General features: G+C 42.2%; 1 protein-coding gene across 1 annotated transcript in view; it reads left to right on the top strand.

Moving 5' to 3' along the window:
• The window catches only part of SYCP2L (synaptonemal complex protein 2 like), a 344,080-nt gene that overhangs the window by 119,629 nt on the left and 197,185 nt on the right, over positions 1-27,266 (top strand). The window contains exon 23 of the mRNA XM_075828429.1: positions 12,204-12,253. Within this exon, the coding sequence (XP_075684544.1) occupies positions 12,204-12,253 (50 nt within the window). The remainder of the gene's footprint in view (positions 1-12,203; positions 12,254-27,266) is intronic.

Genomic DNA, 27,266 nt, shown 5'->3' with positions numbered 1-27,266 from the left:
GGATCAGACTTGAAGGATCATTGATCTTATATCCCTTGTTTGCGTTCCATCCTAATGTGAACAGAGACCGGGAGCACTGTGCCTGTCTTTGGATTTGCATAAGGCTTGCGATTCCCTGACCTGGGACTATTTATTTTTTGTCCTGAGGCGTTGGGGGTTCAGAGATAAATTTATTACCCTTTTGTACAGTCTTTTTGCGGCTCCATCTGCCCAAGTCTTGATCCAGGGATTTTTCTCAGATCGTATAACTATAGGCTGGGGAATGACAGTGGTTCCCCCTATACCCTATCCTTTTTGTTTTGGCAATTGAGCCCCTGGCCCACCTGATCAGGGCGAATAACGATCTAAAAGGGGTTGAGATTAGGGGTCAGACGCATAAATGTGCACTTTATGCGGATAAGATCTTACTTGTTTTGTCATCCCCTCTTACATCCCTCCTAAATCTCATGTTTTGGACCACTTTTCTCAGGTCTCGGGCTTGAAGGTAAACCATGATAAATCGGAGGTTTTGAAAATTAGCATTCCTCATTCCATGGCCAAGATGAACCAATTGAACTTTGAGCTGAGATGGAGGGAAGTCAAGATCTCCTATCCGGGGGTTCACCTCACTCCCTGCTATTCCACTTTCTTCTGTATCAACTTCCTCCCTCTCAAGCAAAAATTGAAGACAGACCTGTTGCATTGGGCTTCCATGCCTCTTTCCTGGTTTGGTCGGATTCAGCTGTAAAAATGACGGTTCTTCCCAGAATCATATACATTTTTCGCACTCTCCCAATAGATGTACCTGTCCCCTATTTAAAAGACCTTCAAAGGCTTATATTGTCCTTCGTTTGGGGTCCTAAAAGATGTAGAAAGATTAATGTGCCAGAGGCACAATGAAAACCATTTTCCCAGCTACCAACTGAGTGTAAATAAGATATAACTTTTATTGATATATTAGTAAAAGGTCCAAGGATGGACAACAAGGGCACAAGGAGTTAAAATGTGGCTATAAGCAACTAGCAGATGCTCTATGTAGACGCTGCCAGACTGAGGCAGGTTAATAGAGTATGAAAAATGTTAGTGTGAGTGCCTACGTCAGCAGCTGCAGACTGCTGAACATACGCTGGTGTCACGGTACATGATCGTATAAAGGCTAGTATATCATAGCAGTTAAATTTTTATATATATATATATATATATATATATATATACACCCCCCCCCCCCCCCCGACATGTTTCGCTGTACAGCGTCCTCAGGGGATCACAATGGGGCTTATGAGCGCGTGCTCTGCTTCCTCGTAATTTAAAAACTCAGACATGCCCCACACAGGAATCACCTGTCTGGGAACCAATAGAATTCCATAAACAGCGACGAGCCTCTTTATCGTAGGATTGGCGTCTAGGTTAGCCAATCAAGAAGAGGTGCATATAAACCAATCCGTACGCGCAGGCGGCGCATGCGTATAACATACCAGAAAAGGTTTATCCTTTACCCCTACACCTGTCTTTGATGAGTTCACCTGGACTAAAGACATTAATCTATTCGCAAGGAAACTGGCTCTACATAAATATTTTAAGACTAAGATTGGCGACACCATCCCTCTAAGTCACACTGAACTCAACACGCTTCGTGCCTTGGAAGACTTAGCCAATGAGTATGCATTAGCCATGGCCATAGGCCCCTTTTCCTCTCTACAACCTAGGTCACGACTAAATCCACCATTTTCACAATACGCACACATTGACCTCTTAGTTAAAATGGTCAGTGCTGAGCTGAGTAAACTAAAAACATATAAAGTCAAATCCTCAAGTAATCTTAGTAAACTAGAAAGAACTGCCCTGGATGAATTTGGCAAAAATGATATCATAATCAAGCCTTCTGACAAGGGAGGTAACATTGTCATTCTAAATCGAGTGGACTGTGTCACCATGGTCCATAGACTTTTGGACTATACATCTACTTATATTGTCTTGGATAAAAATCCCACTGACTGCTATCTATTGGAGCTACTCTCTTTACTCAATGATGCCAAATCTAATGGCCTTATCTCTCTGGAAGAATTCAAGTTAATGTTCAATCCCAACCCGACGTTGGCAACATTCTATGCTTTGCCCAAAATTCATAAAGATGTGTCACCGGTACCCGGTAGACCAATTGTCTCGGGGAATGACAACTTAACACAGGGGATAAGTATGTATGTGGATGAGATATTATCACCCTTTGTCACAGCCCTGCCTTCCTTCCTACGGGACACCAAGGACACCCTCACTAGGATCCAGGAGATTAATGTTTCTCCGCACACCTTAACCCCTTAATGACCGGGCCATTTTGCACGTTAATGACCAAGGATTATTTTTTGTTTTTTCACGGTCGCATTCCAAGAGTTGTAACTTTTTTTTTATTCCGTCGACATAGCTGTATAAGGGCTTGTTTTTTGCGGGACGAGTTGTATTTTGTAATTGTACCATTTTTAGATGCTTTCAATATATTGATTAACTTTTATTAACTTTATTTTAGGAGAGAATTCAAAATAAGCAGCTATTCCAGCATTAATTTTCACGTTATAAATTTACGCTGTTTACTATGCAGCGTAAATAACATGTTAACTTTATTCTATGGGTCGGCACGATTACGGGGATACCAAATATGTAAAAGTTTTATATGTTTTCCTACGTTTACACAATAAAGACCCTTTTAGAAAAAAATTACTTGTTTTTCCATCGCCGCGTTCCAAGAGCCGTCATTTTTTTATTTTTCCGTTGATGTGGCCGTATGTGGGCTTGTTTTTTACGGGCCAATGTGTAGTTTTCATTAGTACTATTTTGGGGTACATAGGACTTATAGATTAACTTTTATTTTATTTTTTATGGGAAGAATGGGAGAAAAGAGCATTTTGCTGGGTTTTTTTTGCGTTTTTTTTGGACGCCGTTCATTCGGCGGTTTAATTAATGTGTTCATTTTATTGGTCAAGTTGTTACGATCGCGGGGATATCATATACAGTGAAGGAAATAAGTATTTAATCCCTTGCTGATTTTGTAAGTTTGCCCACTGTCAAAGTCATGAACAGTCTAGAATTTTTAGGCTAGGTGAATTTTACCAGTGAGAGATAGATTATATATTAAAAAAAAAAAACAGAAAATCACATAGTCAAAATTATATATATTTATTTGCATTGTGCACAGAGAAATAAGTATTTGATCCCTTTTGGCAAACAAGACTTAAAGGAACAGTGTCATCACAAATTATTTTTTTATATGTTAACCCCTTCCCGACATTTGACGTACATGTACGTCATGGAAAGCATTGACTTCCCGCAAAATGCCGTACATGTACGTCAAACGTTTGGCACCGGCTCAGAAGCTGAGTCGGTACCGTCATCGTCGGATCTCAGCTGTATCTTACAGCTGACATCCGACTGTAACGGCGGGGACCGAAATTAGCTTCGATCCCCGCCATTAACCCCTTAAGTGCAGCGCTCAAACGCGATCGCTGCACTTAAGGTGTTTGCAGCTCATCGGAGCCCCAGCAATGAAATTGCCGGGGTTCCGGTGGCTGCAATGGCAACCGGAGGCCTAATACTGGCCTCCCGGTCTGCCTAGCACCGAAGCCGGTCAAGATCCGCCCGGCGGCGGAGCCTGATCGGCTTCCGTAGCTGCCGGCAAGATGGCGCCGGGTCAGGAGCTGATCCGGCGTCATCAGCGGTGGAGGTCAGCTGTACTGTACAGCTGACATCCACCTGTAACGGCAGGAACCGGAGCTAGCTCCGATCCCTGCCATTAACCCCTTCGATTCAGCAATCGAAAGCGATTGCTGCATCGTAGCGGTTACAAGCAGATCGCCAGCCCTGACAGGCAATCGGGACTGGCGACTGCTGTTATGGCAACAGGAGACACAATGGTCTCCTGCTCTGCCATTACGGAAGCCGATTTAGGCCCCGCCGGGAGGCGAAGCCTAAACGGCTTGCTGTCAGTGAATGACTGACAGATCTAATACATTGCACTACATAGGTAGTGCAATGTATTAGAAAAAAAAAAATCTGACCGTTGGACCTTCAAGTCCCCTAGTGGGACTTGAGAAAAAGTGTAAAAAAAGTATAAAAAAGTGTAAAAAAAAGTGCAAAAAATAAAAGTTTGAAAACAATAAAAGTTTCAAGTAATCAAATAAAACACAATCCCCCTTTTACTCTTATCAAGTCCTTTATTATTGAAAAATAATAATAAACCATATGTATTTGGTATCGCCACGACCGTAACGACCGGAGGTATCAAAATATTATATTATTTATTGCACGCGGTGAACAGCGTAAAAAAAACCCGTAAAAAACGTTACCAGAGTTTCTGTTTTTTGGTCACTTTGCCCTACAAATATTACAATAAAAAGTGATCAAAAAGTCGCACGTATCCAAAAATGGTACCTATAAAAACTATAGCTCGTCCCGCAAAAAACAAGCCCTCATACACCTCCGTCGACAATAAAATTAAAAAGTTATGGTTCTCACAACTTGGCGACAGAAAAAATACATTCTTTTTACAAAAGTAATTTTATTGTGCAAAAAGTTTTAAAACATAAAAAAGTGCTATAAATTAGGTATCGCCGGAATCGTACTGACCCGCAGAATAAAGTTGACATGTAATTTATAACGCATGGTGAACGCTGTATAAAAAAAACGAAAAAAGCTGTGCCAGAATTGCGTTTTTTTGTTTACCTGGCATCCCAAAAAATAGGATAAAAGGTGATCAAAAAGTCGCATGTACCCCAAAATGGTACCAATAATAACTACAGCTCGTCCCGCAACAAACCAGCCCTCATACCGCTACGTCTATGAAAAATAAAATTAGTTATGGCTCCAATAAGTCAGGAAATAAAAAAATATGCAGTTGTGCCCGAGGGGAACATTTCTTCTGTTTCAAGAGGCGATTTATCAAGGACCTAAAATTAGGGAACCAGGAAGGGGAGGGCCCAAACATATCCGCTGGAAGCGACGGTGCCCGTATTATACCAGGACAACACTTTCCCAGCAAAATTCCCCAAACTACAAAGGCGCGGAGTGTGGACCAAAAGGGGGATAAGAAATGACACCATTTATCAGTGCGACACCGGCCTGTGCAGAAAGGATTGCTTCACAGCGTAACACACATCTATGGATTATTTTTATTTTTTTATACCACCTGACTATGCGCCTTATATACTCCGCCCCGCTTACATGTACCCCCACATTATAAAACACCAGCAATACTCAAACAAATATAGTGCCAAGCAAAATCTGCTCTCCAAAAGCCAAATGGTGCTCCCTCGGCCCTGAACCCTGCAGCGTCCCCAAACAGCAGTTTCCTTCAACATATATGGCATCGTCATACCCGGGAGAACCCTTTTAACAATTTTTGGGGTGTGTGTCTCCAGCGTCATAAGCTGGGCATGACATATTTGCCACTGAATGGCATATCTAGGGAAAAATATACATTTTTAATTTGCACCATCCACAGCGCATTCATTTATGGAAAAGACCTGTGGGGTGAAAATGCTCACTACACCCCTTAATAAATGCCTTGAGGGGTGCAGTTCCATAATGGGGGTCACTTCTCAGGGGTTTCTTTTTATTATTTCACATCTGAGCGTCTGCAGTTGTGAACCAATACTTTGTAAATCGCCAAATTAGGCCTCCACTCCGCATAGTACTCTTCACTTCTGAGCCCTGTCATATGTCCAGACAAAAGATTAGTGCCCCATGTAGGGTGTTTCTAAAACCGGGAAACACCGCATAATAATTAGAGAGCTGTCTTGTTATGGTGGCACAAGCCGGGCACCACATATTGGCATATCTATGGAAAAAAATCCCATTTTCACTCTGCAACATCGAGTGAACACTAATTTCTACAAAACACCTGCAGGGTTAAAATGCTTACTACACCCCTTGGTAAATGCATTGAGGGGTGTAGTTTCCAAAATGGGGTCACTTCTGGGGGGTTTCCACTGTTTTGGGCCCACAGGTGCCCAGAAACCAATCCAGCAACATCTGCACTCCAAATGGCGGTCCTTCCCATCTGAGCCCTGCGGTTTGCCCAAACAGCAGTTTATGACCACATATGGGGTATTGCCGTACTCGGGAGAAATAGCTTTACAAATGTTGGGTTCTTTTTTTCCTTTATTTGTTGAGAAAATGAAAAAATTTGCGCTAAAGCTACGTCTTATTGAAGAAAAAGGACTGTTTTTATTTTCACTGCCTAATTCTAATAAATTCTATGAAACATCTGTGGGGTCAAAATGCTCACTACACCCCTAGATGCATTCCTCAAGAGGTGTAGTTTCCTAAATGGAGTCCCTTTTTGGGCGTTTTCATTGTTTTGTCCCCTCAGGGGCTTTGCAAATGTGACCTGGCCTCCGCAAATCATTCCTGCTAAATGTGATCTCAAAAAGCCAAATAGTGCTCTTTCCCTTCTAAGCCCTGCCGTGTGTCTAAACAGCCGTTTATTACCACATGTGGGGTATTGTTTTACTCGGGAGAAATTGCTTTACAAATTTTGTGGTGCTTTTTCTCCTTCAGTCCTTCTGGAAATGAGAAAAAATTAGCTAAACCTACATTTTCTTTGAAAAAATGTAGATTATTATTTTCAGGGCCTACTTCCAATAATTTCTGCAAAAAAACTGTGGTGTCAAATCGCTCACTATACCCCTAGATAATTTCCTCAATGGGTGTAGTTTCCAAAATGGGGTCACTTGTGGGGGGTTTCCACTGTTTTATCCCCTCAGGGGCTTTGTAAATGTGACATGGCCTCCGAAAACCATTCCAGCTAAATGTGAACTCCAAAAGCCAAATAGCGCTCTTTCCCTTCTCAGCCTCGCCGTGTGTCCAAACAGCCGTTTATTACCACATGTGGGGTATTGTTTTACTCGGGAGAAATTTCTTTACAAATTTTATGGTGCTTTTTCTCCTTTAGTCCTTGTGGAAATGAAAAAAAATTAGCTAAACCTACATTTTATTTGAAAACATTTAGATTTTCATTTTCACAGCCTACTTGCAAAAATTTCTGCAAAAAACCTGTGGGGTGAAAATGCTCACTATACCCCTAGATAATTTCCTCAAGGGGTATAGTTTCCAAAATGGGGTCACTTGTTTGGGGTTTCCACTGTTTTGTCACCTCAGGGGCTTTGTAAATGTGACATGGCCTCCGCAAACCATTCCTGCTAAATGTGAACTCCAAAAGCCAAATAGCACTCTTTCCCTTCTCAGCCACGCCGTGTCTCCAAACAACCGTTTATTACCACATGTGAGGTATTGTTTTACTCGGGAGAAATTGCTTTACAAATTTTGCGGTGCTTTTTCTCCTTTAGTCCTTGTGGAAATGGGAAAAAAAATCGCTAAACCTACATTTTCTTTGAAGAAATGTTGATTTTAATTTTCACGGCCTACTTCCAATAATTTCTGTAAAAAACCTGTGCGGTCAAAATGCTCACTACACCCCTAGATAATTTCCTTGAGGTGTCTAGTTTCCCAGATGGGGTCACTTTTGGTTGATTTTGACTGTTTTGGCACCGCAAGAGCCCTTCAAACCTGACATGGTGCCTAAAATATATTCTAACAAAAATAAGGCCCCAAAATCCACTAGGTGCTCCTTTGCTTCTGAGGCCGGTGCTTCAGTCCAGTAGCACGCTACGGCCACATGTGGGATATTTCCTAAAACTGCAGAAACTGGGCAACAAATATTGAGTTGCATTTCTCTGGTAAAACCTTCTGTTTTATAAAAAAAATTGTATTCAAAATGTATTTCTGCAGAAAAATATGAAATTTGTAAATTTCACCTCTACTTTACACATTTCACAGGAATTAAAGCAAAGGGTTAAGACATTTTCTAAATGCTGTTTTGAATACTTTGAGGGGTGAAGTTTTTAAAATGGGGTGACTTTTTTGGGGTTTCTAATATATAAGGCCCTCAAAACCACTTCACAACTGAACTGGCCCCTGTAAAAATAGCCTTTTGAAATTTTCTTGAAAATGTGAGAAATTGCTGCTAAAGTTCTAAGCCTTGTGAGGTCATAGAAAAATAAAAGGATGTTCAAAAAACGATGCCAATCTAAAGTAGACATATGGGTGATGTTAATTAGCAACAATTTTGTGTGTTATAACTGCCTGTCTTACAAGCAGATACATTTAAATTGAGAAAAATGCTAATTTTTGCAATTTTTCGCTAATTTTTGGTGTTTTTCACAATTAAATACTGAACATATCGAGCAAATTTTGCCAGTAACATAAAGTCTAATGTGTCACGAGAAAACAATCTCAGAATCGCTTGGATAGGTGAAAGCATTCCGGAGTTATTACCACATAAAGTGACACATGTCAGATTTGAAAAATGAGGCTCTGTCAGGAAGGTCAAAAGTGGCTAAAGAGGGAAGGGGTTAAAGATGTTAGTGCTTTATTAAAAACGTTTATATTCATTTGTGTGTTTGTGTTTTACTTTTTCTTATTTTTACACTTTTTCTTCCCTATGGGGGCTGCCATTTTTTGTTCCATTTCTGTGTGTCGATTAACGACACACACAGACATGGAATACGGCAGCCACAGTCCCATAGGGACGACGAACGGCTCCCGTCCCATTGACTGCCGTGTACGGCGTCTGTGTGGGAACTGCGCATGCGCCGCTCCCACACAGTCCTATTCGAAATTGGCGCCGTCCGGCGCCATTTTCCTGTGGACCGGAAGTCGCGGCCGGACAGTAATATTACAGGAGCAGGTAAGAGATTTCAATGTATGTTAGTGTTTGTGTGTGTTTACTACTGTATGTAAACCTACTACACTGTGGGTTACCTCAAAAAATGGCGACACACAGTGTAGGAGGTTAAACCTTTCAAACCCCTCGTTTATCCCGGCACTAGCCAGGATAAAGGAGGGGGGGATGCTGAGAGCTCACTAGAGCGAGGGCTTTTAACCCAATGTTGCAATGCTGCAATTTTGGGAACTAGCTCCATCTAGTGACCAAAAATGGGTAGTATTATAAATTAGAAAAAATTTATAATATTTCCTGGCTCGCGAAAAAAATAAAAAAAATTTGAACAATGTTTAATCACCCACACACTAAATGTTTAATTTTTAAAAAAAAAACATGTTTTTCGGGCGACACATTCCCTTTAATACTTGGTGGCAAAACCCTTGTTGGCAAGCACAGCAGTCAGACGTTTTTTGTAGTTGATGATGAGGTTTGCACACATGTTAGATGGAATTTTGGCCCACTCCTCTTTGCAGATCATCTGTAAATCATTAAGATTTCGAGGCTGTCGCTTGGCAACTCGGATCTTCAGCTCCCTCCATAAGTTTTCGATGGGATTAAGGTCTGGAGACTGGCTAGGCTACTCCATGACCTTAATGTTCTTCTTTTTGAGCCACTCCTTTGTTGCCTTGGCTGTATGTTTCGCGTCATTGTCGTGCTGGAAGACCCAGCCACGAGCCATTTTTAATGTCCTGGTGGAGGGAAGGAGGTTGTCACTCAGGATTTGACGGTACATGGCTCCATCCATTCTCCCATTGATGCGGTGAAGTAGTCCTGTGCCCTTAGCAGAGAAACACCCCCAAAACATAATGTTTCCACCTCCATGCTTGACAGTGGGGACGGTGTTCTTTGGGTCATAGGCAGCATTTCTCTTCCTCCAAACACGGCGAGTTGAGTTAATGCCAAAGAGCTCAATTTTAGTCTCATCTGACCACAGCACCTTCTCCCAATCACTCTCAGAATCATCCAGATGTTCATTTGCAAACTTCAGACGGGCCTGTACATGTGCCTTCTTGAGCAGGGGGACCTTGCGGGCACTGCAGGATTTTAATCCATTACGGCGTAATGTGTTACCAATGGTTTTCTTGGTGACTGTGGTCCCAGCTGCCTTGAGATCATTAACAAGTTCCCCCCGTGTAGTTTTCGGCTGAGCTCTCACCTTCCTCAGGATCAAGGATACCCCACGCAGTGAGATTTTGCATGGAGCCCCAGATCCATGTCGATTGACAGTCATTTTGTATGTCTTCCATTTTCTTACTATTGCACCAACAGTTGTCTCCTTCTCACCCAGCGTCTTACTTATGGTTTTGTAGCCCATTCCAGCCTTGTGCAGGTCTATGATCTTGTCCCTGACATCCTTAGAAAGCTCTTTGGTCTTGCCCATGTTGTAGAGGTTAGTCAGACTGATTGAGTCTGTGGACAGGAGTCTTTTATACAGGTGACCATGTAAGACAGCTGTCTTTAATGCAGGCACCAAGTTGATTTGGAGCGTGTAACTGGTCTGGAGGAGGCGGAACTCTTAATGGTTGGTAGGGGATCAAATACTTATTTTTCTGTGCACAATGCAAATAAATATATATAATTTTGACTGTGATTTTCAGTTTTTTTTTTTTTTATATAATCTATCTCTCACTGGTAAAATTAATCTAGCCTAAAAATTCTAGACTGTTCATGAGTTTGACAGTGGGCAAACTTACAAAATCAGCAAGGGATCAAATACTTATTTCCTTCACTGTATGTGTTATTTGTTTTGACACTTTTACTGAATAAAACCACTTTTTGGGCAAAAAAAGTAGTTTTATTTGATTTTGACTGTAATTATTTTTTATTTTTTTCCACAAACTTTATTTAACTAATTGACATTTTTTTTTTTTAAAGTCCCACCAGGGGACTTCACTATGCGATGTGCCGATCGCATATATAATGCTTTGGTATACTTCGTATACAAAAGCATTATTGCCTGTCAGTGTAAAACTGACAGGCAACCTGTTAGGTCATGCCTCCGGCATCGCCTAACAGGCAGTTGCTGAAGACAGACCTGGGGGTCTTTGTTAGACCCCCGGCTGTCATGGAAACCCGACGGCGAACCACGATTTGTTTGCGGGGGCGCCGATCAGGTGACAGAGGGAGCTCCCTCCCTCTGTCAAACACATTAGATGCCGCCGTCACTATTGACAGCGGCATTTAATGGGTTAAACTGCCGGAATCGGAGCGCGCTTCGATTCCGGCAGTTGCAGCAGGAGCCAGGCTGTGTATAACAGCCGTGCTCCTGCCGCTGATCGCGTGGGTACAGTGGCAGTACCTGCGCCATCACAGGACGGATATATCCGTCCTCCTGCGCAAACTAGCAGCTGCTGAGGACGGATATATCCGTCCTTCGGCGTTAAGGAGTTAATTGCCAGCATTGATGTTGAGTCACTGTATACCAACATTAAGCATGACCTGGGCCTCAATGCTGTGCAACACTTTCTAAACACTAAAGGGACCCAGTTTCAGGCACATAATAGTTTCGCCCTATCACTACTTAAATTCCTACTCACTCACAATTATTTTCTTTTTGACAGCAAATTTTTATCACCAACTTAAAGGCACTGCTCACATGGCTACAGACTGATGCCTCACTAATCGCGTGTTCTGGTGGCATATGAAAGCTGAGATTCATCTTTCATGTTCCACTGGGATTGCAATTCTAGCTGTAACAGAACTGGCAATATCGCCAGTTGAAAGCTCAGTCTGGAATGGAAGCTGTATACTTTTATGCATATACATTTCCCATTCCCAACTGTGTATTTAAGTGGTGATACCTCCGGTTGTGTCACAGCTAGAACTGGGATTCATGTGACATAGGAAACTTTTCATATGCCACCAGAACCAATGCCCTATTGCTATTTGAAGTGAGACCCCCCCAGCCTCAGTCTCTCACAGTGAGCTTACATTCCATCTCGGCATTCTTGCTGCTAAAGTTTACCTTAGCAACAGTGAGTGGACAGGAAATTACAAAGAAGTAACCCCATAGTGGCTGGGGTTTCAAACAGGTTTTTTGAGTGAAAAAGTAAACATTTTTAATCGGTGATTTGCAGTTTTGTTCAGGATCAAATATACTATGATTTCAGACGAAGTGGTTCCTAAACTTAGTGGCCGTTTAAAAACAGAAGGTAAAGCATTCACTGGTTTCCCTACTTTGTCCTATTGGGATCTGATCACATTCTTGTCGCTAAATATGCGGCTGTCTGAATGTTACCTTTTTCATAGGTCTAACTACCATTTTTACATGTTTGCCACTCTGGGAGGAGTTTAGTTGTGTCAACTAATTAGCATATGACTCCTAGCCTGGAAAATGTAATACAGCAGAAATAAAGGCAAGTTGATGTACTAACGTATATGTAGTAAAAGTATTCAGTAAAATGTTTGTTTTTTGTGTTTATCCCAACAAATAAAGTATGCTTTTGTGTCCCAGGTATCTGCTGTAGAGGAGAACCTTTTAATTCCTTTGGCTTCATCCAGCAGGTACATATCAGGCGATCTAATAATGTTCTCTATATATCCTATGTATATTATTTTAGTAATAAGGAAAATGTATTCTTTGATTTGATATGAAGTCTGAGAATTGCACATTTTAAATATTCATATTAAAGTTTGCTATACAATGTTATGTATAGTACCAAATGGCACAAATAATAAATGGATGTGCCAATACACTGACTTCGCTCTTAAGTGCTTTAAAATGGCCATACACATTAAAGTTGGTTGAAACCTCTGTCATTTTAATGTGTGTGAGGGCAGTCCGTTAGTAAAGAAGAATATTGCATCTTGCATTGCCCGTTTTTTCCATTAACCCCTTCAGGACACAGTCTGTTTTGGCCTTAAAGACTAAGCCGATTTATGTGGTAATAATTTTTTAATGCTTTTACCTATCCAAACTATTCTGACATTGTTTTCTTGTGACACATTGTACTTTTGTTAGTGAAAATATTTGGTCAATAAATTCAATGTTTATTTGTGAAAAACACCAAGAGAAAATTTGCAAAAATTAGCGCTTTTCTAAATTTATATCTACCTGCTTGTAAAACCGGTAGTAACTATTTTGTGTGGTATTACTATTTCACACATCCCATATGTCTAATTTTAGGTTTGCATCGTTTTTTGAAAGTTATTTCATTTTTCTAGGATGTTACAAGGCTTAGAACTTTAGCAACTGTTTCTTAAGTATTCAAGAAAATTTCACAAGGCTATTTTTTCAGGGACCAGATATTTTATGTGAAGTGGCTTTGAGGGGTCCATACAATGCAAGCCCCCATAAATCACCCAATTTTAAAAACTGCACCCCTCAAAGTATTCATAACAGCATTTAGAAAGTTTCTTAACCTTTTAGGTGTTTCACAAGAATTAAAGAAAGTAGGGGTGAAATGTATCCCTTTTTTTTTCTAGAACACATATGGTTTTACCAGAGAAACGCAACTCAAAATGTATTGCCCAGATTCTGCAGTTTTTAGAAATATCCCACATGTGGCCCTGGTGTGCTTCTGAGGCCGATGTTTCAGTGCATAAGCAAAGGCGCACCTAGTGGATTTCGGGGCCTTCTTTTTATTAGAATATATTTTAGGCACTGTCCGGTTTGAAGAGGTCTTGTGGGGCCAAAACAGTGGAAATACTCCCAAAAAGACACCATTTGGCAAACTACGCCCCTCAAGGAATTTTATCAAGGGGGTATAGTGAGCATTTTGATCCCACAGATTTTTTTTTTACTGAATTTTTTTGTGGAATGAGGTTATGAAAATAAAAATCTAAATTTTTTTTCCAGTAACACGTAGAAATTTTCAATCTTTACAAGGCATAAAGGGCAAAACACCCCAACATTTGAAAAGCAACCTCTTCTAAGCACAGCAATACCCCATATGTGACAAACTGTTTGGATCCTCGGCAGGGTTTCAAAGGGGAGGAGCACCATTTGGCTTTTGGAGCTCAAATTTTGCTAGAATGCTTTGCGGCACAATGTCACATTTGCAAAGCCCCTGCGAGACCAAATCATTGGAAACCCTCAAGTGACCCAATTTGGGAAATTACACCCCTGAAGAAATTTATCTAGGGGTACAGGGAGCATTTTGACCCCACAGGTTTTTTGCCGAATTTAGTGGAATTAGGCCATGAACTTGAAAAGCTACATTTTTGCCGATAAAACATGAACATTTTCAATTTTTACAAGGAATAAAAGGTAAAAAGCACCCCAAAGTTTGAAAAGCAATTTCTACCGATTATGGCAATACCCCAAAAGTGGTCATAAACTGCTGTTTGGACACACGGCAGGGCTCAGAAGGGATGGAGTTAAAATTTAGCTGGAATGGTTTTTGGGTGCCATGTTACATTTCAAAAACTGCGGGGCTAAAACAGTAGGGACCCCCCCAAGAGTGACCCCATTTGGGAAACAACACACCTTAAGGAATCTAGGGGTATAGTGAGCATTTAGACCCCATAGGTCTTTTGCAGAATGTATTGGAATTAGGCCGTCAAATTTATTTTCAATATTGCTTGCACTAAAAAGTAATTTTTTCGGGGTATATGTAAGGTGTGCGAAGTGCATCGGGGTATATGTAAGCTGTGCGAAGTACATCGGGGGATATGTAAGCTGTGCGGATTTCATCGGGGTATATGTAAGCTGTGTGAAGTACATCGGGGGATATGTAAGCTGTGCGGATTTCATCGGGGGATATGTAAGCTGTGCGAAGTACATCGGGGGATATGTAAGCTGTGCGGATTTCATCGGGGTATATGTAAACTGTGCGGATTACATCGGGGTATATGTAAACTGTGCGGAGTACATTCGGGTATATGTAAGCTGTGCGGAGTACGTCGGGGTATATGGAAGCTGGGCGGAGTACGTCGGGGGTATATGGAAGCTGGGCGGAGTGCGTCGGGGGTATATGGAAGCTGGGCGGAGTGCGTCGGGGGTATATGGAAGCTGGGCGGAGTGCGTCGGGGGTATATGGAAGCTGGGCGGAGTGCGTCGGGGGTATATGGAAGCTGGGCGGAGTGCGTCGGGGGTATATGGAAGCTGGGCGGAGTGCGTCGGGGGTATATGGAAGCTGGGCGGAGTGCGTCGGGGGTATATGGAAGCTGGGCGGAGTGCGTCGGGGGTATATGGAAGCTGGGCGGAGTGCGTCGGGGGTATATGGAAGCTGGGCGGAGTGCGTCGGGGGTATATGGAAGCTGGGCGGAGTGCGTCGGGGGTATATGGAAGCTGGGCGGAGTGCGTCGGGGGTATATGGAAGCTGGGCGGAGTGCGTCGGGGGTATATGGAAGCTGGGCGGAGTGCGTCGGGGGTATATGGAAGCTGGGCGGAGTGCGTCGGGGGTATATGGAAGCTGGGCGGAGTGCGTCGGGGGTATATGGAAGCTGGGCGGAGTGCGTCGGGGGTATATGGAAGCTGGGCGGAGTGCGTCGGGGGTATATGGAAGCTGGGCGGAGTGCGTCGGGGGTATATGGAAGCTGGGCGGAGTGCGTCGGGGGTATATGGAAGCTGGGCGGAGTGCGTCGGGGGTATATGGAAGCTGGGCGGAGTGCGTCGGGGGTATATGGAAGCTGGGCGGAGTGCGTCGGGGGTATATGGAAGCTGGGCGGAGTGCGTCGGGGGTATATGGAAGCTGGGCGGAGTGCGTCGGGGGTATATGGAAGCTGGGCGGAGTGCGTCGGGGGCATATGGAAGCTGGGCGGAGTGCGTCGGGGGCATATGGAAGCTGGGCGGAGTGCGTCGGGGGCATATGGAAGCTCGGAGGAGTGCGTCAGGGCATAATAGGATGATGTAATAATGGGGTGAATGAATAATCCTTTATGCACAGGCCAGGTTTTTTGGGTATTGTACAAAGTATCTGCGCTCCACTTAGGGTTGTCATGATACCAGAATTTGGACTTTGTTACCGATACTTCGTGTAGTATTGCAATACTCGATACCAAAATGATGCTTTGCCAACAATAGAAAAAAAAGTTCTTCTGTTTTCTGATGTGAGGCATGTGGAGTGATGAATTTTGAACCTCCATGTGCCTCACATTAATAGTAATTAACCCTATCATGTTCCTCAGTCATAATTGACAACATTGGGTTAATGTGTGAGGTACATGGTGGGGTTCATTACTATTAATGTTTGTCACATTGAGGTTCAAAATTCATAATTCCTCGCGCCTCACATTAATAAGTTTAATAAGTTTTTTTATTTTATTACAGCGTAAACATCATAAATGACGTTATAAATTTGTTGTTACGTTCGCGACTATATCGAATATTTGTATCTTTTTTGTATTGAGACATAAGTTTATTGTAAAAAATGTTGTTGTTTTTTTTTATCTAACATTACTTTAGTTTTTTTGTATTTACTTTTAAACTTTAATGTACTGGCATATGACAGTACATTAGCCTGTGTACTGATAGTATGAACCTACAAAGAACCTCAACAAAAGAAAAAAAAGGGGTTCCCTACAAAACTAGTAGACCACCTATAAGCACAAAAGCACAGGCAACATAGCACCCAAAGAAATATATATAACTATTATGTAATGTAAAAAATAGAAATCTTTGTTAATGATAAATAGCAACAATACATGGTATCACAACAATGAATGTATAGAATCTGGATAAAAAGGTCATATGCGGAGAGCAACATCAGTAAGGTATAGATGTTATATTCACCCAAGGGTTAACCGAACAACCCATCTCAAGAATGACCTCACCATAAAATCCTTTAATACTACCATGCAGCAATAGCCAAATAATGAAATGTATAGCTATAGGTACAAAAAAATGAAGTGCGAATTGTGACAAAGCCGTTCTTAACCCCTTAAGGACGCAGCCTTGTTTTGGCCTTAAGGCTCAGAGCCCATTTTTCAAATCTGACATATTTCACTTTATGTGGTAATAACGTTGGAATGCTTAAACCTACCGAAGCGATTTTGAGATTGTTTTCTCGTGACACATTGGGCTTCATGTTCGTAGTAAAATTTGGTCGATATATTCAGTGTTTATTGGTGAAAAATTGCAAAATTTAGAGAAAATTTTGAAAAAATTGCATTTTTCTGAATTTAAATGCATCTGCTTGTAAAACAGACGGTTATACCACCCAAAATAGTTACTAGTTCACATTTCCCATATGTCTACTTTAGATTGGCATCGTTTTTTGAACATTCTTTTATTTTTCTTGGACGTTACAAGGCTTAGAACATAAACAGCAATTTCTCATATTTTTAAGAAAATTTCAAAAGCCTTTTTTTTAAGGTACCTCTTGAGTTCTGAAGTGGCTTTGAGGGGCCTATGTATTAGAAACCCTGATAAAACACCGCATTTTAAAAACTAGACCCCTCAAAGTATTCAAAACAGCAGTTAGAAAGTTTTTTAACCCTTCAGGCATTTCACAGGAATTAAAGCAAAGTGGAGGTGAAATTTGCAAATTTCATTTTTCGTGCTGAATTTCAATTTTATTCATTTTTTTTTCTGTAACAAAGAAGGTTTTACCAGAGAAACACTACTAAATATGTATTGTCCAGATTCTGCAGTTTTTAGAAATGTCCCACATGTGGCCCTACTGCGCTCGTGGACTAAAACACAAGCCCTAGAAGCAAAGAAGCACCTAGTGCATTCTGAGGCCTCTTTTTTATTAGAATATATTTTAGGCAGCATGCCAGGTTTGAAGAGGTGTTGAGGTGTCAAAACAGTGGGAATCCCCCAATAGTGACCCCATTTTGGAAACTACACCCCTCAAGGAATTCATTTAGGGTTGTTGTTACCATTTTGACCGCACAGTTTTTTCACAGCACGTATTTGAATTGGGCTCTGAAATGAAAAAAATTTAATTTTTTCAAATAAAATGTCATTTGTGATCAAAATTTCTTATTTTCACAGGGAACAAAATACCCCATTTTGTTGCCCAATTTGTCCTTAGTGTGGCAATACCCCATTTGTGGGAATAAACTGCCGTTTGGGCCCATGGGATGGCTCAGAAGGAAAGGAGCGCTATATGTTTGTTGGAGTCCAGATTTTGTTAGATTGGTTTTCGGGTGCCATGTCGCATTTGCAGAGCCTCAGAGGTATCAAAGCAATGGAAACCCACCAAAAGTGACCCCATTTTGGAAACTACACCCCTCAAGGATTTCATTTATGGTTGTTGTTAGCATTTTGACCACACAGTTTTTTCACAGCACCTATTTCAATTGGGCTGTGACATTAAAAAAATGAAATTTTTTCCAATAATATGTAATTTTTTACCAACATTTCTTATTTTCACAGGGAACAAAATACTCAATTTTGTTGCCCAATTTCTCCTGAGTGCATCAATACCCCATTTGTGGCAATAAACTGCCGTTTGGGCCCATGGGATGGCTCAGAAGGAAAGGAGCGCTATATGTTTGTTGGAGTCCAGATTTTGTTGGATTGGTTTTCGGGTGCCATGTCGCATTTGCAGAGCCCCAGAGGTATCAAAGCAATGGAAACCCACCAGAAGTGACCCCATTTTGGAAACTACACCCCTCAAGGAATTCATTTATGGGTAATGTGACCATTTAGACTCCATAGTTTCTTCACAGAACTTATTTGAATTGGGCTGGGAATTAAAAAAATATATATTTTTTCCAATAATATGTCATTTTAGCTCAAAAATTCTTATTTGCACAAGAAATAAAATACTCCATTTTGTTGCCCAATTTGTCCTGAGTGCGGCAATACCCCATTTGTGGTGATAAACTGCCGTTTGGGCCCATGGGAGGGCTCAGAAGGAAAGGAGCGCTGTGTGTTCTTTGGAGTCCAGATTTTGCTGGATTGGTTTTCGGGTGCCATGTCGCATTTGCAGAGCCCCAGAGGTATCAAAGCAATAGAAACCCACCACAAATGACCCCATTTTGGAAACTACACCCCTCAAGGAATTCATTTATGGGTGTTGTGACCATTTTGACCCCATAGTTTTTTCACAGAACTTATTTGAATTGGGCTGGGAATGAAAACAAAATTATTTTTTTCAAATAATATGTAGTTTTGGCTGAAAATTTCTTATTTTCACAAGAAACAAAATACCCCATTCTGTTGCGCAATTTGTTCTGAGTGCCGCAATACCCCATTTGTTGTGATAAACTGCCGTTTGGGCCCATGGGAGGGCTCAGAAGGAAAGGACCACCATTTGGCCTACTGGCGATTTTCTAGTGCGAAGTCATGTATGCAGAAGCCCCTGAGGTACCAGTACAGTTGAAACCCGCAAGAAGTGACCCCGTTTTAAAAACTACACCCTTAAGGCATTCATTTAGAGGTGTAGTGAGCATTTTGACCGGAGACCTACACCCCATAAACTGTAATGTGCGTTCTCCCGGGTATGGCAATACCCTACATGTGGCTGTTATCAGCTGCCTGGGCACACAGCAGGGCTCAGAGGGGAAAGACGAGGGGGGATAAGCTGTGCGGAGTGCATCAGGGTAAGTAAAATTGGGGTAAATTATAAACCTAGGGATGTATGATACATTTTAAAACACTTTCATACAGAGCTCTGGTTATTCGGGACACGTGTCACTGATATATTGTGTCATCCATTATCGCCCTCTTATAGCAGACTTTGCACCTCTTTTGACTTTTTCCCTTCTTGCCAGTTTGGGGAACTTCTCCTGGAAAGTGTTGCCCTGGTACGATGCGTGTGGGCTCGCTTCCAGAAGTACTGGGTGCCCCCCCTTCTTGGTCCCTAAAGATTAGGTTCTTGATAATCACCTCTTGAAATTCCAGGAAAGTTCCCGTCTGGCCTGCACATCGACGTAGCATGTACGCATTGTACAATGCCATCTGTATGATGTGCACGGCCAGCTTCTTATACCACACCGCATGGCGCTGTAGGGCTTCAGGGCTTGATCTTACAAGTCCATCCCTCCCATGTACCTATTGTAGTCCAGGATGCAGTCTGGTTTGGGGGTGGCCTTTCCTTCATATATCCTAAACCTGTAGGTATACCCTGATGCACTCTCGCACAGCTTATACATCTTCACGCCATACCTTGCCCTCTTACCCGGCAGGTACTCGCGAAATTGAACCCTCCCTTTAAAATGTACCAGGGACTCATCAATAGAAATACACTTCTCGGGGGTGAATGCTTGGGAAGACCGGGCACTGAAACGGTCTAATAGGGGTCTCCGTTTATACAAACGGTCAAAACTGGGGTCATCTCGGGATGGGCACGGCTCATTATCAGTATAATGTAAGAAGCGAAGTATTGCCTCATTTATTTATTTTTTTAGGTTCCAGTTCAGTTCTGAAGTTGCTTTGAGGGGCCCATATATTAGAAACCCCTATCAAATACCCCATTTTAGAAACTAGACCCCTCAAAGTATTCACAACAGCATTTAGAAAGTTGATGAACCCTTTAGGTGTTTCACAAAAATTTAGAGCAAAGTAGAGGTGAAATTTACATTTTTTTTTTGACTGAAAATCCTCTTTATACCATTTTTTTTATAACACAAAAGGATTGATCAGTGAAACGCAACTTAATATGTATTGCCCAGATTCTGTAGTTTTGAGAAATATCCCACATGTGGCCCTAGTGCGGTAATGGACTGAAGCACCGGCCTCCGAAGCAAAGGAGCACCTAGTGGATTTTGAAGCCTCTTTTTTATTAGGCACCATGTCCGGTTTGAAGAGGTCTTGTGGTGCCAAAACATTGGGAACCCCCCAAAAGTGACCCCAATTTGTAAACTACACCCCTTGAGGAATCCATTGTAGTTTTCTTGGGGTGCATGCGGCTTTTTGATCAGTTTTTATTCTATTTTTAGGTGGCGTGGTGACTAAAAAAACGCAATTGTACTATTGTTTTTTTTTTCGTTTTTTTTTTTACAGCGTTCACCGTGCGCCATAAATGACATATTCACTTTATTCTGCGGGGCGATACGATTACGGCGATACCAGATGTTTATAGTTTTTTTTTTATGTCTTATGGCGTTTGCACAATAAAATACGTTTTGTAAACAATCATTTACTTTTTGTGTTACCTTATTCTAAGAGCCATAACTGTTTTATTTTTCAATCAATAAAGCCGTGCGAGGACTTATTTTTTGCGTAACGAACTGTAGTTTCGATCAGTACCATTTTTAGGTACATGCGACTTTTTGATCTCTTTTTATTCCATTTTTTGGGAGGTGAAGTGACCAAAGAATTGTGATTGTGGTTCGGTTTATTATTATTTTCTTTTACGGCGTTCACCGTGCGGGATAAATAACGGAATAATTTTGTAGTTCAGGCCGTTACGGACGCGGCAATACCAATTATGTATAGTTTATTTGTTTATATATTTTTATTAATAATAAAGGACTGATAAGGGAAAAAGGGGGATTTTTACTTTTATTACTTTTAAATCTTTTATTTTCTTATTTTTACACATCTTTTTTTAACTTTTTTTTAACTTTATTACTTTGTCCCATTAGGGGACATGAGGGCAGGAGGCCCTGATCGCTATTCTAATACACTGCACTACATGCGTAGTGCAGTGTATTAGAACTGTCAGCTACTCACTGACAGCAAGCATAGTGGGTCCTGACGTTGTCAGGACCCACTAGGCTTCCGTCTATGGCATAGCCGGACGCCATTGTTTGGTGTCCGGTTGCCATAGTCACCATCGCCGGCCGCTATCGCGTAGCAGGCCGGCGATGGCAGCTTAACCCCTAAAAAGCCGCGATCTCTATAGAACGCGGCTTTTAAGGGGTTAATCAGCGGGGAAACAGCGATCGGTCCCCGCTGTAGGAGCTGTGACAGCTGCTGAACAAGACAGCAGCGTCACAGCTCCTGTATGTGTCGGGAGGACGGCCGAAACGGCCGTTACTCCCGAGACGTACTATTACGGCATGGAGCGCGAACGATACAGCTGCCATGACGTAATAGTACGTCAAGGAGCGGGAAGGGGTTAAGCGAAATGTGCTTTGAGGCGTAATTTTGTGCCACATCTCCTGACTTTTCCCTCCTTTCTCTACCATGACTCTGGGTACGTATTCTTGTATATTCTTCTGGTTGTCCACTTAGCCCTATTATTGGTTAGTATTGTGATATCATGTATTGTTGCTATTTATCATTAATAAAGATTTCTACTTTTTACATTACATGGTAGATATAGATATATAGATATATATATATATATACTACCGTTCAAAAGTTTGGGGTCACCCAGACAGTTTTGTGTTTTCCATGAAAACTCACACTTATATTTATCAAATGAGTTGCAAAATGACTAGAAAATATAGTCAAGACATTGACATGGTCAGAAATAATGATTTTTATGTGAAATAAAAATTTTCTCCTTCAAACTTTTGCTTTCGTCAAAGAATGCTCCATTTGCAGCAATTACAGCATTGCAGACCTTTGGCATTCTACCTGTTAATTTGCTGAGGTAATCGGGAGAAATTTCACCCCATGCTTCTAGAAGCCCCTCCCACAAGTTGGATTGGCTTGATGGGCACTTCTTGCGTACCATACGGTCAAGCTGCTCCCACAACAGCTCTATGGGGTTGAGATCTGGTGACTGCGCTGGCCACTCCATTACAGATAGAATACCAGCTGCCTGCTTCTTCCCTAAATAGTTCTTGCATAATTTGGAGGTGTGCTTTGGGTCATTGTCCTGTTGTAGGATGAAATTGGCTCCAATCAAGCGCTGTGCACAGGGTATGGCATTGCAAAATGGAGTGATAGCCTTCCTTATTCAAAATCCCTTTTACCTTGTACAAATCTCCCACTTTACCAGCACCAAAGCAACCCCAGACCATCACATTACCTCCACCATGCTTGACAGATGGCGTCAGGCACTCTTCCAGCATCTTTTCAGTTGTTCTGCGTCTCACAAATGTTCTTCTGTGTGATCCAAACACCTCAAACTTCGATTCGTCTGTCCATAACACTTTTTTCCAATCTTCCTCTGTCCAATGTCTGTGTGCTTTTGCCCATATTAATCTTTTCCTTTTATTAGCCAGTCTCAGATATGGCTTTTTCTTTGCCACTCTGCCCTGAAGGCCAGCATCCCGGAGTCGCCTCTTCACTGTAGACGTTGACACTGGCGTTTTGCGGGTACTATTTAATGAAGCTGCCAGTTGAGGACCTGTGAGGCGTCTATTTCTGAAACTAGAGACTCTAATGTACTTGTCTTGTTGCTCAGTTGTGCAGCGGGGCCTCCCACTTCTTTCTACTCTGGTTAGAGCCTGTTTGTGCTGTCCTCTGAAGGGAGTAGTACACACCGTTGTAGGAAATCTTCAGTTTCTTGGCAATTTCCCGCATGGAATAGCCTTCATTTCTAAGAACAAGAATAGACTGTCGAGTTTCTTTTTCTAGCCATTTTGAGAGTTTAATCGCACCCACAAATGTAATGTTCCAGATTCTTAACTAGCTCAAAGGAAGGTCAGTTTTATAGCTCCTCTAAACAGCAACACTATTTACATTGGTGCTAACATAATTGCACAAGGGTTTTCAAGTGTTTTCTAATCATCCATTAGCCTTCTAAAACAGTTAGCAAATACAATGTACCATTAGAACACTGGAGTGATGGTTGCTGGAAATGGGCCTCTATACACCTATGTAGATATTGCATTCAAAACCAGACGTTTGCAGCTAGAATAGTCATTTACCACATTAGCATTGTATAGAGTGTATTTCTGATTAATTTAATGTTATCTTCATTGGAAAAATCTGTGCTTTCCTTTCAAAAATAAGGAAATTTCTAAGTGACCCTAAACTTTTGATCGGTAGTGTGTGTGTGTGTGTGTGTGTGTATATATATATATATATATATATATATATTTGGATGCTATGTTCCCTGTGCTTCTGTGCTTATAGGTTGTGTACTGATAGTACACAGGCAGTTGTTAGGCGATACCTAAGTATGCACGAACAACAGGAAATCTGGTCAGACAACCCTGGGGTCCTTCAACAGACCCTGGGCTGTCTGCCCATATATGGTATATCCCTCGATGGCGTCACAGGGATTCCATGTGACGCGATCCAAAGGGCATCCCACTTCTCATTTACCCCTTGTATGCTGCGGTCAGCTTTGATCGCAGCATTCAAGGGAATAGTGGTGGAGAAGAGAGGTTTCTCTGATTTCTGCCGTTGTGAAATACAGCCATTGCCCTGCTCCTGCCAATAGGTGCGTGCGCAGTCAGCATGAGGTGATGCGGCCGGCGCTGCACTAATAAGCGGCAGCGCAGGAACTGAAGACAGAACATGGGGGTTTTTTGTAGTGCACCCGCCATGTTCTCTGTCTTCAGTGCTGGCAATCATTAGTGCAGCGTTGGTCGCATCACATCGTGCTGACCGCACGTGCACTTGTCAGGAATCAGGAGCTGGGCAATGACTGTATTACACACCTGCAGCCCCGCTCTTACTACATTCATGTATTACTATACTTATCTGTGCGGCCACACAGCTTAGTATCGAAATACATGAATGAACCGTTTGAGGGTGCACGGTTTCGAAACCGCATTGGCGTTTGGATGCATCATGCAACCCTAACTCCAGTATTGCCTAGTATTTGACTTCTTCGCTAACCCTATAAGCAGCACGAGGACCTAAAGTTACCTCATCTCCGCTGCATCTACGGGGTCCACCTGGGGGGTCTAGCAAATGTTGATGTGGGGTTTTTAGTGGAAAACTATTGGACCTAAAAAATTAGTTAGGGCCGTCATTAACCCCTTCCCGACATTTGACGTACATGTACGTCATGGAAAGTACTGACTTCCCGCATCTTGCCGTACATGTACGTCAAACGTTTGGCACCGGCTCAGAAGCTGAGCCGGTCCCATCATCACCGGATCTCAGCTGTATCTTACAGCTGACATCCGACTGTAACGGCGGGGACCGAAATTAGCTTCGATCCCCGCCATTAACCCCTTAAGTGCAGCGCTCAAACGCGATCGCTGCACTTAAGGTGTTTGCAGCTCATCGGAACCCCAGTAATGAAATTGCCGGGGTTCCGGTGGCTGCAATGGCAACCGGAGGCCTAATACTGGCCTCCCGGTCTGCCTAGCACCGAAGCCGGTCAAGATCCGCCCGGCGGCGGAGCCTGATCGGCTTCCGTAGCTGCCGGCAAGATGGCGCCGGGTCAGGAGCTGATCCGGCGTCATCAGCGGTGGAAGTCAGCTGTACTGTACAGCTGACATCCACCTGTAACGGCAGGAACCGGAGCTAGCTCCGATCCCTGCCATTAACCCCTTCGATTCAGCAATCGAAAGCGATTGCTGCATCGTAGCGGTTACAAGCAGATCGCCAGCCCTGACAGGCAATCGGGACTGGCGACTGCTGTTATGGCAACAGGAGACACAATGGTCTCCTGCTCTGCCATTACGGAAGCCGATTTAGGCCCCGCCGGGAGGCGAAGCCTAAACGGCTTGCTGTCAGTGAATGACTGACAGATCTAATACATTGCACTACATAGGTAGTGCAATGTATTAGAAAAAAAAAAATCTGACCGTTGGACCTTCAAGTCCCCTAGTGGGACTTGAGAAAAAGTGTAAAAAAAGTATAAAAAAGTGTAAAAAAAAGTGCAAAAAATAAAAGTTTGAAAACAATAAAAGTTTCAAGTAATCAAATAACACACAATCCCCCTTTTACTCTTATCAAGTCCTTTATTATTGAAAAATAATAATAAACCATATGTATTTGGTATCGCCACGACCGTAACGACCGGAGGTATCAAAATATTATATTATTTATTGCACGCGGTGAACAGCGTAAAAAAAACCCGTAAAAAACGTTACCAGAGTTTCTGTTTTTTTAGTCACTTTGCCCTACAAATATTACAATAAAAAGTGATCAAAAAGTCGCACGTATCCAAAAATGGTACCTATAAAAACTATAGCTCGTCCCGCAAAAAACAAGCCCTCATACAACTCCGTCGACAAAAAAATTAAAACGTTATGGTTCTCACAACTTGGCGACAGAAAAAATACATTCTTTTTACAAAAGTAATTTTATTGTGCAAAAAGTTGTAAAACATAAAAAAGTTCTATAAATGAGGTATCGCCGGAATCGTACTGACCCGCAGAATAAAGGTAACATGTAGTTTATAATGCGTGGTGAACTCTGTATAAAAAAAAACCAAAAAAAGCTGTGCCAGAATTGCGTTTTTTGGTTTACCTGGCATCCCAAAAAATAGGATAAAAGGTGATCAAAAAGTCACATGTACCCCAAAATGGTACCAATAATAACTACAGCTCGTCCCGCAACAAACCAGCCCTCATACCGCTACGTCTATGAAAAATAAAATTAGTTATGGCTCCAATAAGTCAGGAAATAAAAAAATATGCAGTTGTGCCCGAGGAGAACATTTCTTCTGTTTCAAGAGGCGATTTATCAAGGACCTAAAATTAGGGAACCAGGAAGGGAGGGCCCAATCATATCCGATGGAAGCGACGGTGCCCGTATTATACCAGGATAATACTTTCCCAGCAAAATTCCCCAAACTACAAAGGCGCGGAGTGTGGACCAAAAGGGGGATAAGAAATGACACCATTTATCAGTGCGACACCGGCCTGTGCAGAAAGGATTGCTTCACAGCGTAACACACATCTATGGATTATTTTTATTTTTTTATACCACCTGACTATGCCCCTTATATACTCCGCCCCGCTTACATGTACCCCCACATTATAAAACACCAGCAATACTCAAACAAATATAGTACCAAGCAAAATCCGCTCTCCAAAAGCCAAATGGTGCTCCCTCGGCCCTGAACCCTACAGCGTGCCCAAACAGCAGTTTCCTTCAACATATATGGCACCGTCATACCCGTGAGAACCCTTTTAACAATTTTTGTGGTGTGTGTCTCCAGCGTCATAAGCTGGGCATGACATATTTGCCACTGAATGGCATATCTAGGGAAAAATATAAATTTTTAATTTGCACCATCCGCAGCGCATTCATTTATGGAAAAGACCTGTGGGGTGAAAATGCTCACTACACCCCTTAATAAATGCCTTGAGGGGTGCAGTTCCATAATGGGGTCACTTATCAGGGGTTTCTTTTTATTATTTCACATCTGAGCCTCTGCAGTTGTGAACCAATACTTTGTAAATCGCCAAATTAGGCCTCCACTCCGCATGGTACTCTTCACTTCTGAGCCCTGTCATATGTCCAGACAAAAGATTAGGGCCACATGTAGGGTGTTTCTAAAACCGGGAAACACCGCATAATAATTAGAGAGCTGTCTTGTTATGGTGGCACAAGCCGGGCACCACATATTGGCATATCTATGGAAAAAAATCCCATTTTCACTCTGCAACATTGAGCGCACACTAATTTCTACAAAACACCTGCAGGGTTAAAATGCTTACTACACCCCTTGGTAAATGCATTGAGGGGTGTAGTTTACAAAATGGGGTCACTTCTGGGGGGTTTCCACTGTTTTGGGCCCACAGGTGCCCAGAAACCAATCCAGCAACATCTGCACTCCAAATGGCGGTCCTTCCCTTCTGAGCCCTGCCGTTTGCCCAAACAGCAGTTTATGACCACATATGGGGTATTGCCGTACTCGGGAGAAATAGC

Source organism: Rhinoderma darwinii, chromosome 5, assembly GCF_050947455.1.
Source record: "Rhinoderma darwinii isolate aRhiDar2 chromosome 5, aRhiDar2.hap1, whole genome shotgun sequence".
NCBI lineage: Eukaryota > Metazoa > Chordata > Amphibia > Anura > Rhinodermatidae > Rhinoderma > Rhinoderma darwinii.
Note: the sequence above shows the minus strand (reverse complement) of the source record. Positions and strands in the feature narration are given on the sequence as shown.